Source organism: Tiliqua scincoides, chromosome 10 (assembly GCF_035046505.1).
Source record: "Tiliqua scincoides isolate rTilSci1 chromosome 10, rTilSci1.hap2, whole genome shotgun sequence".
Classification (NCBI taxonomy): domain Eukaryota; kingdom Metazoa; phylum Chordata; class Lepidosauria; order Squamata; family Scincidae; genus Tiliqua; species Tiliqua scincoides.
This window is the reverse complement of record NC_089830.1, coordinates 7089579-7103522: the sequence shown is the minus strand read 5'-3', so window position 1 is coordinate 7103522 and position 13944 is coordinate 7089579. Positions and strand designations below refer to the sequence as shown.

Below are 13944 nucleotides of genomic sequence, written 5' to 3'. Positions count from 1 at the left end.
GGGGAAGCTGGCAATGGGAGCAAGGAAGAGTTTCCAGGAGGTAAGGTGCTGGTGGCACATGGCAGCTAGATGGCAACGCTGACTACTGGCTGTCACTTTCCCTCTCACAGGAGATCTGGAATTTTTGTTGCAAAACTTTTGGTGTGGCCTCTAGGATCTGCTGGGTGGGGAGTTTTAACCATCCCCTCACCATCTCAGTTTGATGAGTTCACACCAGAACCAGGGGGCATTCACTAAAATTGAGTGTCGGGAGAGTTAGGACAGACAAAAGGAGATATTTCTTTACCTGACGTGTAATTGGTCTGTGGAACTCCTTGCCACAGGATGCGGTGATGGCATCTGACCTACATGGATTTAAAGGGGGATTGGACAGATTGATGGACGAAAAATCCTTCACAGGTTACAAGTCATGCAATCTAGAAGTAGGCTATCTCTGACATGCCAGGTGCAAGAGTGTGGCAAGAGGTATCTTGTTTTCTTGTGTGCTCCTGGAAGCATCTGGTGGGCCACTGTGAGATGCAGGAAGCTGGATTAGATGGGCCTTTGGCCTGATCCAGCGGGGCTCTTCTGTTCTTATGCCCCACGTTGAGAAAGTTGCCGGTGCAATGGCACCATGTCACCAGACGATGGGGGTGTTCCACAGCAAGTTACAATGTGGCTAGTTAAATCAAGACTGTCATGAAGTTCTACAAATCAAAACAGGCAAATGTCCATTTGCATCAGGCAGTGGATTGGCCCTCCCGCCCCCCAGAGAATGCCTGCCACCCCCACTCTCCACTCAGCTGCTGTGGACAGTGTGGGCTTCCTTTCCAGCCCCTTTCTCCACACTTGTCTTTAATCAAAGCAAGAAATGCAGGGTGCTCTTGTCTCCCAGTACACTCTGCTTTGCCTGCTTTGTGTCAAGGGACAGGAAGTGTGCCCTGTCCTGTATGAAGACAGGAGTGAAATCGAAGTGCTCCAGTCCTTAGGGCACAAGCAAACTGGCTCCCTCACCTCTCCACATGGTGCTTTAAAAGAGCCTGGTGGGGGCAGGATCATGATTGCTCTTTTCCTCTGCAGGGGCTCTTCAAACAAAGGAGGAAGTGTAGAGCTTACTGGGAGTGAACCTCCTTCCAGAGCACTTAGAAAGAACCAGGCAAGTGGGGGCAGCCAAGCTGGTGGGGTGGTGGTGATGGAGCTAAATGCCTCAGGCAGCCCAGTAGCTTCAACCAGCTCTGAAAACAGGTCTGTGTTAAAAACCCCAAATCACACACACTAAAAACAATACAGTTCAACCCTTGTTAACTCAATATCAAAACATTTTTTGCAAGGTTCCAGGTTCACAGCCAAGGTCTGTAGAATCTTAAGAGATATAAGTGCATGTGAGTTAATGGACTAAACAGTTTTAGTTTAAACTAAACTAAATTAAATTAAACATTTAAACTAAATGGATCTAAGCATGTATTATAAACAACCACTACTGACTTTTTTTAAAATTCAGAAGAAAATTTAAATGGTTGCTGTTCTCTATGAAACTTGCAATGGGGTGTTAAATGTCTGTTGCATTGTGTTGTGTATAGTTGACTAGACTAGACTACCCTAGGTGCAGGGCCTAATTGGTCCAATAGGCTTAAAGTGGCCCCTGATTGCACTACCTCTTCCTCCAATGAAGCAGAAGAAGCAGTGTGTAGTGGGGGGTGGTGGTGGTGGTGGTAAGTACTGAAGGCGCCATAATGTGCCATGCAAGCAGCCCCTCCCACTCACCATTGGAGCCATTCCAGGCAGTGACAGCAACATGCAGGAGATGCTGTTTGATTCAGTGAGTGCCTGTGCATTGTCCTTGCTTTCCTGAATGGCTCTGAGGGCAAGTGGGAGAGGCCACATACACAGCATGTTTTGCACCTGCAGCACTTACCATTTTGCCTCCTTCTAACTATGCTACTGAGAAGTGGAAGTGTGATGGAGAGTTGTGGGTTAGAGTACCAAAGATGCTCTAACTCACCATTCTACCTTCCTCTGCACTTCCTCTTCTGTTCTACCAGGCTCTTTAGGAGCAAAGGCTAGCACGTCACCTGTAAAGGAAGGAGGCAGCATTTGGCACACCACCTGTATGAAGAAAAAAGTGCTTTTTAATAAATCCCATTGTGTGCTTAATCTGTGGGACTCCTTGCCACAGGATGTGGTGATGGCATAGATGTCTTTAAAAGGGGATTGGACAAATTTCATCACAAATTACAAGCCATGATGGGTAAATGAAACCTCCTGACTCTAGAAGTAGGCGACCTCAGAATGCCAGGTGCAAGGGAGTGGCAAAAGGATGCTGGTCTCTTGTTGTCTTGAGTGGCTCCTGGAGGCATCTGGTGGGCCACTGTGAGATACAGGAAGCTGGATTTGATGGGCCCATGACCTGATCCAGCAAGGCTCTTTTTTATGTTCTTATGTAGGATTGTATTCTACAGAACTCTCCATTCTTTGTACAGAATAAAGGACCCTGTGTGACTGGAAGTCTAGATCTCCTCCTTCAATTAACATTATCCCAAGGAAAGATACCAGCTAGGGCAGTGTTTCTCAAACTGTGGGTCAGGACCCACTAGGTGGTCCCTATTCATTTCAATGTGTATTTTATTTTTTATATATTGGACATGATGCTAACATGGTATGTGGCTGCACTGGGGAAAATGTTACAGCTGTGTACTCCTAACAGGCAACTAAGTATATGCCGTATAATGTTCAATGGGGCCTACTCCTGGGTAAGTGTGGATAGGATTGTAGCCTTTGGCATGCGTCAGGAAAAATTTTTTTCAGCAGATCAGCAAAAGCTTGGGAAGGTTAGGAGGGTTCTTCTTTATTTAAAAAAATTGTTTAAACTTATTGTAGTCTGAGGGCCCAATCCTATCCAACTTTCCAGCTCCGATGCTGCCACAATGCAGCCCCATGGTAAGGGAACAAATGTTCCCATGCCTTGAGAAGGCCCCAGTGACTGGCCCTCCACCATAAGATGCAGCACACACCCCAGTGGTGCAACTGCACCAGCACTGGAAAATTGGATAGGATTGGGCCCTTAATTTACTTAGGGCACAATCCCAACCAGATCTACTCAGAAGTAAGTCCTATTTTGTTCAATGGGGTTTACTCTCAGGAAAGTGTGGCTAGGATTGCAGCTTTACTTAATTTGATTTTGTCGTATGGAAGTGTTAAAAATATCCCTGCTTGATGATGTTACTTCTGGCCTTGACATCACTTCCAGGTAAATGACAAAAGTCTGGTAAACCTAGGTGGGTCCCGACAGAGTGCTGTTTTAAAAAGTGGGTCCTGGTGCTAAAAAGTTTGGGAACCACTGTTCTCTATCAATGAACGTTATCCCAATGGAAGAAAAAAAAACCAACCAGCTAGATATCTTGGATATTCTGTGGTTAGCAAGAATGCTTGTATCAAACTAGGTCTGAATTTGTATGGAGAGCATAACAATAAGCACATACAAAGTGCTTTCTCTCTCTCTTTGTTTACCACTGATCCACCATCACCAGCCCCCATTCACCTGGAATGGGGGGGTGAGACTGCAATCCTACCCACACTTACTTGAGAGTAAGCCCTATTGACTACAATGGCACTTACTTCGGAGTAAGTAAGGCTTGGGCTGTAAGAGATTTCTACACGAGCCTGAGCTCCAGCGCCTCTCTCAAAGCCCAATCCTTTGCATGTCTACTCAGTAGTAAGTCCCAGTATAGTCTATGGGACTTACTCCCAGGAAACTGTGGCTAGGACTGCAGCCTCATTTGGGTAACCGTTTCTCCTCCTCCTCCTCCTCCAGCAGTTCCTTGCCAAACCTGTTCTTTGCTGCCCAGGTGGGTTAGCACGTCCCGCGCATTGCAGGCGATGCCCGGGTGAGGCGGTGATGCCAAGGGGGTGGAGAGGTGGCACCTCCCCACCCCGTTTTGCTAATCGAGCGTCCCTAATTGGCTTGACTTTCGGCGTGGGCGGGGCGAGGGGGCTCAGACTCTATATAAGGCGGCGAGCGAACAATGCTCCGCGATCCTGGGCTGGTGGAAACGGACCAGATTGGGGAGGGGGGGGGCGCCATAGGGAGGTGAGAGCGGCGGAGAAAGTAAGCGATCGGGCATGGGGGGGCACAGTTCAGGGCCCATGCAAGCGGGGAAGCCTCTCCCACTAAAAAAGACTTTGGAGAAGACCTTTCCCCACAAGTTGGAGAAGCAGCTGCTGTTAGGCTAGGGGGGGGGAGAACTTCTGGGGAGAGGAGGGCCACGCGTGGCTTCTACGGGGGGATCCCTGGTCCCACCCTGGCAGTTTCAGCTTGGAGCAGCCTTGCTGGTGGTGGCCCCCGCCAGGCAGAGCAGGGGCAGACTGGTGGGTTTTAGAAAGGAGAGCAGTGCAGACACTTGCAGCCTCTTCCCCACGCGCGGGGTGGGACACCTGTGAGCTGAGGCTTCCTTTGGCTTGGGGGGGGGGCTGGTGGTTTTTTGCAGGTGGGGATCAGAGTGGGTGGTCTTGGCCTGGGGAGGTTTAGAACGGAAGGGGGCTGGCCGTGCAGGCGGTTGTAGCATCTTCCCCACGCGTGGGGTGGGACACCTGTGAGCGGAGGCTTCCCCTTGGTTGGGGGGGGCTGGTGGATTCTTGCAGCTGGAGCTCAGGCTGTCCCTGGTGGTGACTCCCTTGGACTCCCCGTGCATTAGGGCTTGGAGATGGAGCCCTCCCGCCACCAGCCCTACTTCTGGGACCCCGAGCCGGGGGGCGAGGACTTCCACCGCTCCAGCGCGCCCAGCGAGGACATCTGGAAGAAGTTCGAGCTGCTGCTGCCCAGCCCGCCCCTGTCGCCGCCCCTGCCGCCCTGGTCGGGCCCCGCGGACGAGGAGTACCTGCTGGAGCCCGGGGGGAGCTTGGGCGGGGGGCTGCTGGGCAATCTGAGCGCCTTCGTGCTCCGCGACTGCATGTGGAGCGGCTGGTCCACGCTGGAGCGCCTGGAGAAGGCGGCTGCCCGCGGGGAGAGGATCGCCGCCGCCAAGCCCCCCGTGGACCCCCCGCTGGGGCTGAGCGGCCAGTGCGTGGACCCGGGCGCCGTCTTCCCGGGCCCCGGCGGGGCGGACTGCAAGATCCCGGCCTCGTCCGGCTCCGAGAGCCAAAGCGACTCCGGTAAGGCTCCCACCTACCCCCCACCCTACCCCCGGGGGGCGTGGGCTGGCCTCCCGCCCGTTCACACGCTCTTGCGAAACTCGCGCGCCTGCCTGTCTGCTCTCCTCCCAGCCTGGCAGCGGTGGCGTAGCTGGAGGGGGGCAAAGCGCCAAGTCTTGCCAGGAACAGCCCCGCCGCAGCCTGCAAAGCGCTAAGTCGTGTGCAGGGAGCCTCGCCGCAACGTGCAATGGGCCCCTCCAGCTCCCTTCCCCTGCCTGGAATGGCTCGGGAGACTCAGAATCGGGCCCCAAGAGTGTGTGTGCTCAGGATCGGGCCCCAGGAACGTCTGCAGCCCATCTGCTCCCCCCACCGGCCTGGAATGGCTCCGAAGGGGAGGCAGGGGGCCCCTTGCATGCTGAGGTGAGGCTCAGGATCGGGCCCCAGGAGCATATGCATGCAGTCTGCTCCCCTTGCCTGGAATAGCTCTGAAGGGGGAGGGAGGGGCCCCTTGCACGCTGCGGGGAGGCTCAGGATCAGGCCCCAGGAGCATATATTTGCTCAGAATCTGGCCCCAGAAGCGTACGCCTCTGTTTTGCTTCCTCCCCCAAGGGCTCTGAGGGGGAGAGGTGCCTTGCATGCTGCCTTAAGGCTCCCTGCTCCCCCCTCTAGCTATGCCACTGCCTGGGAGTCAAACATCTCCCAGAAGACAAAAAAGGAGCCAAGAGTGCTGCTGGCCTGGATTCGTTCTTCTGCCCTCTGCCCAGCCACATTCTAGGATTCAAATCTTCCTTTGGGGCACAATCCTAGGCAGGACTACTCAGAAGTCCCACAATGTTCAATAGGACTTGCTCCCAGGAAAGTGTGTATCGGAGGATTGTCGCCCTAAAGGGAAGTCTTGTGCTGCTTGCAAAACTCACTGGGTTACTTCTTGATTGTCCTGTTCCTGCAATGAGTCAGTCCTCAAATCTTGGCATGGTTCTGCTTTCTTGGCCCAGCTGCTTCCCTCCCTACACCCTTCCAAGCTTGCTCGCTTGCATAATCTAGCACAGTGGTCTTCCACTTTTTCCATGCCATGACCCCAATATATAAATAAAGTATGAGAGTGAGGGTCCTGCCACCTTCCCAGGTCCCTGGTTGCCCACCCCTACCCACTGCCCGCTCCCTGCCCTATAACGCCCTCCCAACACTGTTCACTGTAGCCAAATAGTCTTGTTAAGAGAGAGCAGAAAAATTTACCTTGAAGCCTGGCACTAGTGAAAGCTGTTTTAGCACAATTGTCAAGAACCTGAGCAAGACTGGGACACTATCTCCTGGGACCTGAAGGGATACACCAGATGCCTCCCTCTTTACCTGGTGATGCTCTAGTCTAGTGGTCTTCAACATTTTTCATTCCCATAAGTTGCTGTGACCCCACAACTGAGGCATCTTGACCCAATTGGAGTCCTGACCCCAAGGTTGAGAAACACTGATCTGGTGAGCCCAACCAATACTATTGCTGCTTCCTTTAAGGCTGGGTCCTATTCTGACATTCTCCATCACAACAAAGATCACTGTTCCAGGACACACACACCCCCATGCGCACACATTGACTTCACCCCCAAGCCTGAGCAAGAGCTGTTGCAGGTCAGCAGAGTGAATTGCTAGGCTTGAGTGCCTCCAGCACCAAGGTTTCCTGGCTCCCCCAGTAGCTAAAACACCAAGAAATTGTAAATACCATGTGTGTGTCTTTGAAATGCAAGAAAAGTTGCATTATTGGGTTTGTAGTGTGCTTGATCTATCTGAGCTTGTCCCAACATAACCATGTTGCTCTAATCATTTAAACTGGAAGTCCTGTGATGGATATAAACATACCCCTTTCCTCCCCGCCCCAACTTTTCAATGTTAACTATGATCCCAAAATAATGTCTGTGCTGGGGCACCAAGTCGCACCAGCAGCAAGTGTGATTCACTGTGTAGCTTAACTGTCCATGAATTCAAGCACATGGTTGCACACAACAGGATTCCTCTGCAGTAGCTCATTCACACCCAGAGTTCATGCACACCTGGGGTAACCACTTCTGTAGCAGCAGAATCAAGTCTTGCTGCAACCCCCGCTGGGAAGTTGGCCACAATCAAGAAATTGCTTTTTAAGGTAGTACAAGACTTTGTTACCAATTTGGCGACTCCAAAGTAAGACAACTGAAGAGAAACTTCTGAGTTTCCAGGAGCTCTTGAGGCTGCAACCTAAGCAAAAAGGGGGGGGGGAAGGTTTGACAAAAGTGTGGCATAATGGAAAAGTAGCATTGTTATGTATCTGTTGGGAAAATCCCAAACATTTGGTCATTGGGGCTCCTAAGAACTGGGGCAAGCATTTTTGTTGTCCTATATTGGAAAAAAATGGATGGTACCTTAACACTGTGTGCTTTAAAGTGTTCAAAGCATTTTATGTGGGGGCAGAGGGTTGCAATGCTTGCTGAGAGGTATTGACCCTTGCATGGAAGATTGCAGAAATCTAGAAGCCTTGCTTGGTCTCTTTGCCTAGGAGGCCCCACTAGCCCAGAAACAAGGTGTTTCCCTTGGGATGGGTAGCAAATGACTTCATCCAAAGATGTAGTATGAAGTTCCCTGCATTGCTGAGCGACACAGCAATGCAGTATGCATATCCAGTATGCACATCCAGCAGTGCACATCCAGTATGACCTGGATAGCCAACTCCACCCTCTTTGTCTTGAAGTTCTAGAATGCCTAGCCATGGAATTTCAGCTTAAGTGGCCTGCCTGCTTCTCTGGCAAGTTTCAGGGAAAGAGGTCCCCCCAGTCTCCCTGCCCCCCCAGCAGCATATTCTGGTACAGATCTGACTTTTTCAACACACACACAACCTAAATGTCCCTCCCTATAAACACTGGATAGGTGAGCAAACCAAAAAGGATATCCCAAGGATATCTGTATGCAAACTGTTGTGGCATCTTCAGGAACTCAAGAGGCAAGAAGAGGGATCTTTTCTTGTTTGATTGAGTTATTACAGTCCTTGACTGAAATAACCTGTAATCCAGGACATCTCTGGAGTGTTTCCTTAAAACATTTTTTCCCCATTTCTTTCCTTCCATTTTTTTTTAAAGCAACCCTGACCAGGCAAAAGAGGCACCAATGTTTTGTGGTGATGGTACCCAAACTGTGTTTTGGATTAGCATTGCTATTCTTTAAACAGGGGAGATGAGTTGCTTGAAGTATCAACAGTGCCTCGAGGCATACACTGTCTGATACTCTGGCCTTAATAATCCTTGTTGGGTTGAGTCAGTGGATGAGTAGTGACTACATGACTCACTGAAAGCAGTAACAGGACTGTCATGGAGAGGCAAATTGGGTATAAGATTTAATTACATTAAGAGAGGCAGGTCTTAAAGGATTAACCTCAATTAGCAAAGGGCTAAAGTGAAGGCTGATTGATTGGGGTGTGTGTATATGTGTGGGTTTTGTTTTTTTAATGGTGCTCTTCTGCTGACCCAAACTTTGCCTTTACTTTATTCAGGCTCCTTTCTTGAATGCTGTCCTCAGCCAGCCATGTGGTCCCTGGCTCAAAAAGCAACAGATGCAAACAATGGAGGTGGTGGGGGGGGGGGGGTTGTCTGCACGCAATGTTTTGCTGCTCAATAACTGACATGGGTGTAAACCAATAAGGCATTGGTGGGTAAGCAGCCCCTGCATTCTGAGCCCTGCAATTGGCTGGCTGCCAGCATGCTGCAAGGAAGGTAATCTAGCTAGCAGTAATGTTGTGGGGTTTTTTTTTATTAATGGGGAAATGGTGGTATTGAACAATGGAAGTGCAGAGGGAGAACTATGAACAATGCACCCAGCAAGTAGGAAAATTGCTAATGAGCAGGAGGGGGAAAAAAATAGAACATCCCCTTTTCAAAGTGCAAGAAGAAGTGAGACTTGAAACAATACCACAAGGAGCTCAATGTACCAGATGGTGTGTGGTGGACAAGAGAGGAAAAGTGTTAGAGGATGTGGGGCATAACAATGTAAAGCAAGCAGGAAAGCTGCAGATAAGGGGGGGGGGGAAGAACATCCTCTTTTACATGGGTAAAGTTTCCATGTAAGTCCTGTTGGAATCACTTTGGGCATATACTTTGGCATAGGAAATGCAGGATATAAATTTATCAGATAAATAATAAAGAACCTATGTGCAGGAGGACTTGAAATATTGCCTAGAACAGGGGTTCCCAAACTGTGGGTCAAGACCCACCAGTGGGTCATGACCTGATTTTTGATGGGTCACGAAACGGTCAAGCTGATAGCATATCAGGAAAATGTCTTTTCCTTAAGGAAATTGACAAGTTGATAGCCCTGTGGAAACCAAAACGGAGCAGCACATGCACACTTACTCATGAGTAGGTGGCCTGGCCTTGGTCCACTGCAAAGGGGAATGCGAGGCTACCAGAATGAGCCAGATCCAATGAGCATGGAGCTCAATAGCACTCCAGGAAGCAGTTTCCCCCTCCCATGATAATAAAAAGAATAAAAACAGAGGCTTGAGCAGCTGGTAAACTTTTTTTTTAGTCTCATAAAGCTATGTGGGTCCCAGCAGAGTGTCATTTCTGAAAGGTGGGTCCTGGTGCTAAAAGGTTTGGGAACCACTGCCCTAGAAACTACCATTCCAGACTGACCCTGGATTAAACTATTTGGAACACCAACCACTGAGAGATGGGGATGTGGACAGCAGAGGTGGCTGATCTTTGATTCAGATAAATTCAGGATCAAGCCTGTAATGAGAGCACTAAAGTGGGCTACCTGCAAAAAGGGAGAGGTATCCTATAACCCCAATAACTCTAAAGAAGGAATGCAATTAGTGGTGGCTTTTCTTGTCTTTATCTGACAAGCTGCACCTCCAAAATATGTTCCTTCTACTGTACCGGGGTAGCCAAACTTGCTTACCACAAGAGCCCGATAAACTTCATTTGAGAGCCGCAGTATTAAAGAAGCATTAACATTCTTACAGCCCAATCCTATGCATGTCTACTCAGAAGTAAGTCCAATTGTGTCAATGAGATTTGCTCCCAGGAAAGTGTGGATAGTATTTTAGCCTTAACTATATTAAATTGCCATGAATATTAAATGTACATTTTAACCCTGAGTTTATACCCAGTAAATAATTTTAATGCTGGAGAAAAAAACACTTTTATATTAAAATTGTGGTTTTAAAAAGAGCTCAGTCTACATATTTTCAAATGCTGCACATTATATGTCAAAGAGCCACAAGCTGTGGTTTGGCCACCCCTGTACTATATGGTGATTAAAGTTCTGTTCCAATGACTCTCTACTGAATCTAGTCTATGGAGGCTGAAATCCTGTGCACACGTCTGGGAGTGAATTGCATTGTGGGACTTATAGCAAGTAGGATCATTTGATCTAATACATCTGATCCTGTATAGGTGGTGGCCTCTGAAAATTTATGCAGTAAACCAACTCTTGGCTCAGAATGACTAAGGGGGCGCTCCTTTGATTTCTGTGAGTTCCGGACACCCGTTTTGTTTTTTACAATGATAACCTTTTCTCCCCCTCCTTTGAAAGCCCAGCCAGTTTGTTTGAAGGATGAATGATGGGTGCCTTTTGAGGTCCCCTCAAGCCTTCTGTGCAAATGTGTTTGAATCGTCCTCCTCTCTCCTCTGTCCTGGTGCGGGTGCTGAGCTCCTTTTCTATGCATCTGGGGCTGAATGGGTTGGTTTAAAGGAGGCTGCTTTGGTTGAACAGAATTTACTGCTTGTGAAAAGTAGCAAGTCCCTGAAAGTGCAAATCAGTGAGGACAAAGGGCAGATCTCTCCACAGCCTTCATTTACAATTTCAATAGGCCATGAAAGAGCCTGCCCAGGGAGGGAGAATGGAACTTTAGGGTTTAAACTTTGTTCTAGCCCAGTGGCAACTAGCACCCCCATCTCTTTAGTTGGGGGTGGGGAGCGTAAGAACGTCTCACAGGTCCTATCCCTGAGGGCTGTGTTCAGCTAGATAGCATTTGATGTCTCCCACCCCATACATTAAGGGAATCTGGTTGGAAACCTTCAGTCTCCAAAGACTATGGTATAAGTCTACAGCACCCAGTATTCTAATTCATACGGTCTCCCATCCAAGTACTAACCAGGCCTGACCTTGCTTAGCTTCCCAGATCAGGCATGTGCAGGGTAACAGTTGCTGCTAATCAAGGCAAAAGGCAGCAGCATCCCAGTGCAGTTGTGATCTAGAGGCACAAATATTCTGTCCTCTTGGGGTGGAGGCTCTTCAGTTCTCAATGCTACAGGGTCATGCCTCTGTAAGTTGCAGTGTAACTTGCAATTGTAAGCCACAGCCAGCCCCAACCCTGAGCTGGATACAACACAGACCTGTCAGCTGCCAGCACAGGATAGGATTGGGCTGGAAGTACTTTTTGAAAGGTGGGTCAAAACCCTCAAGCAGGGATGGTGTTGGGGATTGGCCAGGTTGGACACTGGCTAAGCACCCATGCCCATTAGGGAGCTCAAGGTGCTGGAGGCTCTTGGTACTGGAGGCAATGACAGTGCATTGGGCACTATTGGGAATTGGTCAGCAGGATTCAAATAGGGAGGCAGTACAGCACTTTGGCCCAGGGGCCACAAAAGCAACCTGGCACTGCCCTTCAGAAGTTCTTGGCTGGCTCTCCACCCCCCTCCCCAGTCCACCCCACTATTTTGCTGCTGCACTGAGTGACAGAAACATACCAGGCAGATTGCAAAGGTATAATGGGCTATTCAATATTTCTCCATTACATACAGAAGGGGAAGAAATTGACGTGGTGACTGTGGAGAAGAGGCAATCGCTCGGCGTGAGGAAACCGGTCACCATCACCGTGCGAGCTGACCCACTGGACCCCTGCATGAAACACTTCCACATTTCCATTCACCAGCAGCAGCACAACTATGCCGCCCGCTCGCCCCCAGAGGCTTGCTCCCGTGATGAGGCCTCGGAGAAGGATGCTCAGGAAGAGGAGGAGGAGGAGGAGGAGGAAGAGTTGGACAACAATGACCGAACAAGGTCCCCAGGACAGGTGGTGGAAAGTTTCTCTCCTGAGCCTTTCCTCCTGAAATCTGGGAGCGCCCCCAGTTCGGACAATGAGGACGTGACCAAACGGAAAAACCACAACTACTTGGAGCGCAAGCGGCGCAACGACCTCCGCTCTCGATTCCTGGCGCTGAGGGATCAGGTGCCTGATCTTGCAAACTGCCCCAAAACCCCCAAAGTGGTGATTCTGAGCAAAGCTTCTGAATATTTGCAGTCGCTGGTCAGCGCGGACCAGCAAATGACGGCAGAAAAGAAGCTGCTGAAACTGCAGCAGCAGCAGCTGCTGAGGAGGATTTCACACCTCAAGGGCAGGCAGTAGCCGATCAGAACTCCCACAAACTGCTTGTTAGTCCAATCTGCACTTTGGTGGTTGCGGGACCTTCCCAGAATGCACTGCAGCTGGTGGCACATGGATGTTGCTTGTATTCTGGAAAGTCTGAACTGGTTTCTTATTCCTTCCCCTCTGCCCCAATTTCATGCACTCGCTCAGAGATTGTGCCTCTCCAGATGAGCGCTGGAACTCATTGCGTCCAATGTCCTTCGCGACCAAAGGAGGTTTGCAATGGAGGGTCTTCAGTTGATGTTTCTAAGCCTAGGAGTAAGAACGGATCTTGCATTATCCTCTCCCAAGGAGCTTCTATTTGCACATTAATCTTCTCTTCCAGCACTTCCCCACCACAGCCACTACAATGTAAACACTGATCACCACTTTTTCCCCTGCAACTTCTTCCTTGTTGTGCTTTGCCATCATCTCTATAAGGATGACTTTGTTTTGCAACAGGTTGCTTTGTACAATACCTTACTTGCCTCTACCTAAGCTCCCATTTTTTTCATTTTAGGCCTTGCTAGGTCAGCATTTCTTTCTCTGACTTGATTAGAGGTGACCTTTTTTCTTTTTTAAAAAAAAATGCTCCTTCCAGAAGAATCTAGAGAGATCCTTTGAGTTTCTCATCTCTGTTTGGTGAAGGGCTTAACTTGCCTGGCTTCTACTTGAGATCTACAGTTAGATAAAAAGCAGGAACTAATACATATCCCTCTAGGCTGGAGTGGGGCCTCTGGTGCTTAAGGTGGGAAATCTAAACAGCACCGTTAATTAAAATGGGAACTAACCAGGAAGGGAATTTATTTCAGTGCTACTGGTACAGGAGTACTTCCAGTGAATCATGCCCCTAGAGGTGGGTTTCATCCCTCTTAAGTCTTACTCTGCTGTCCTTTTCTGGTGCCCAGCTGATTCTTCCAGGGATGCTAAAATCTTCCATCTGGGATTATTAGATGCTTGTCTGTCTCTTTGAAACTAAAATGGAGGTGGAGGGAATTATCCTGAGCTCCTTCACTGGCAATGCACTGAGATCACCTTGAAAACTGATTTACCTCATGCTTTTCCACTTTGACAAATGTTGCTTGTCTTGGGTTTTTTTTGTATATTTTTAGACTCCATTGTTGTGACTGCCTGATTCTTTATGCAGGGTGGCTTTTTAACAATATATATATATATATATATATATATATAGTATTTTTGTACCAACTTTTTTTAGAAGTTATTTTGTAAAATACTTGTTTCTCTTCCCCCCCCCCAGTCCAACTTTTAAAATGTTGTGTTTATAAGCTTACCCCCTTCTCTACTAATGTCGGGATGAGGGCTGCCCTTGCTGCTGCTGATGGGAATACTCAACTGCAATCCTATGGAAAAATTTCAGCCACTGGCCTCTAACATTTGGTAGGATAAGATATCCCTCTTTTAGGTGAGATACTGGTCCCAACTCAGGGCTGCATGGCCATTTGGGGGAGGGA

General features: G+C 49.0%; 1 protein-coding gene across 1 annotated transcript; it reads left to right on the top strand.

Moving 5' to 3' along the window:
* Window positions 1-4549: 4549 nt before the first annotated feature.
* Window positions 4550-13646, top strand: MYCL (MYCL proto-oncogene, bHLH transcription factor). Its single transcript, XM_066638701.1, has 2 exons — window positions 4550-5127; window positions 11868-13646. The coding sequence occupies exons 1-2, from the start codon at window positions 4680-4682 to the stop codon at window positions 12470-12472; spliced, it is 1053 nt and encodes a 350-aa protein (XP_066494798.1). The 5' UTR covers window positions 4550-4679; the 3' UTR covers window positions 12473-13646.
* The last annotated feature ends 298 nt before the right edge of the window (window positions 13647-13944 follow it).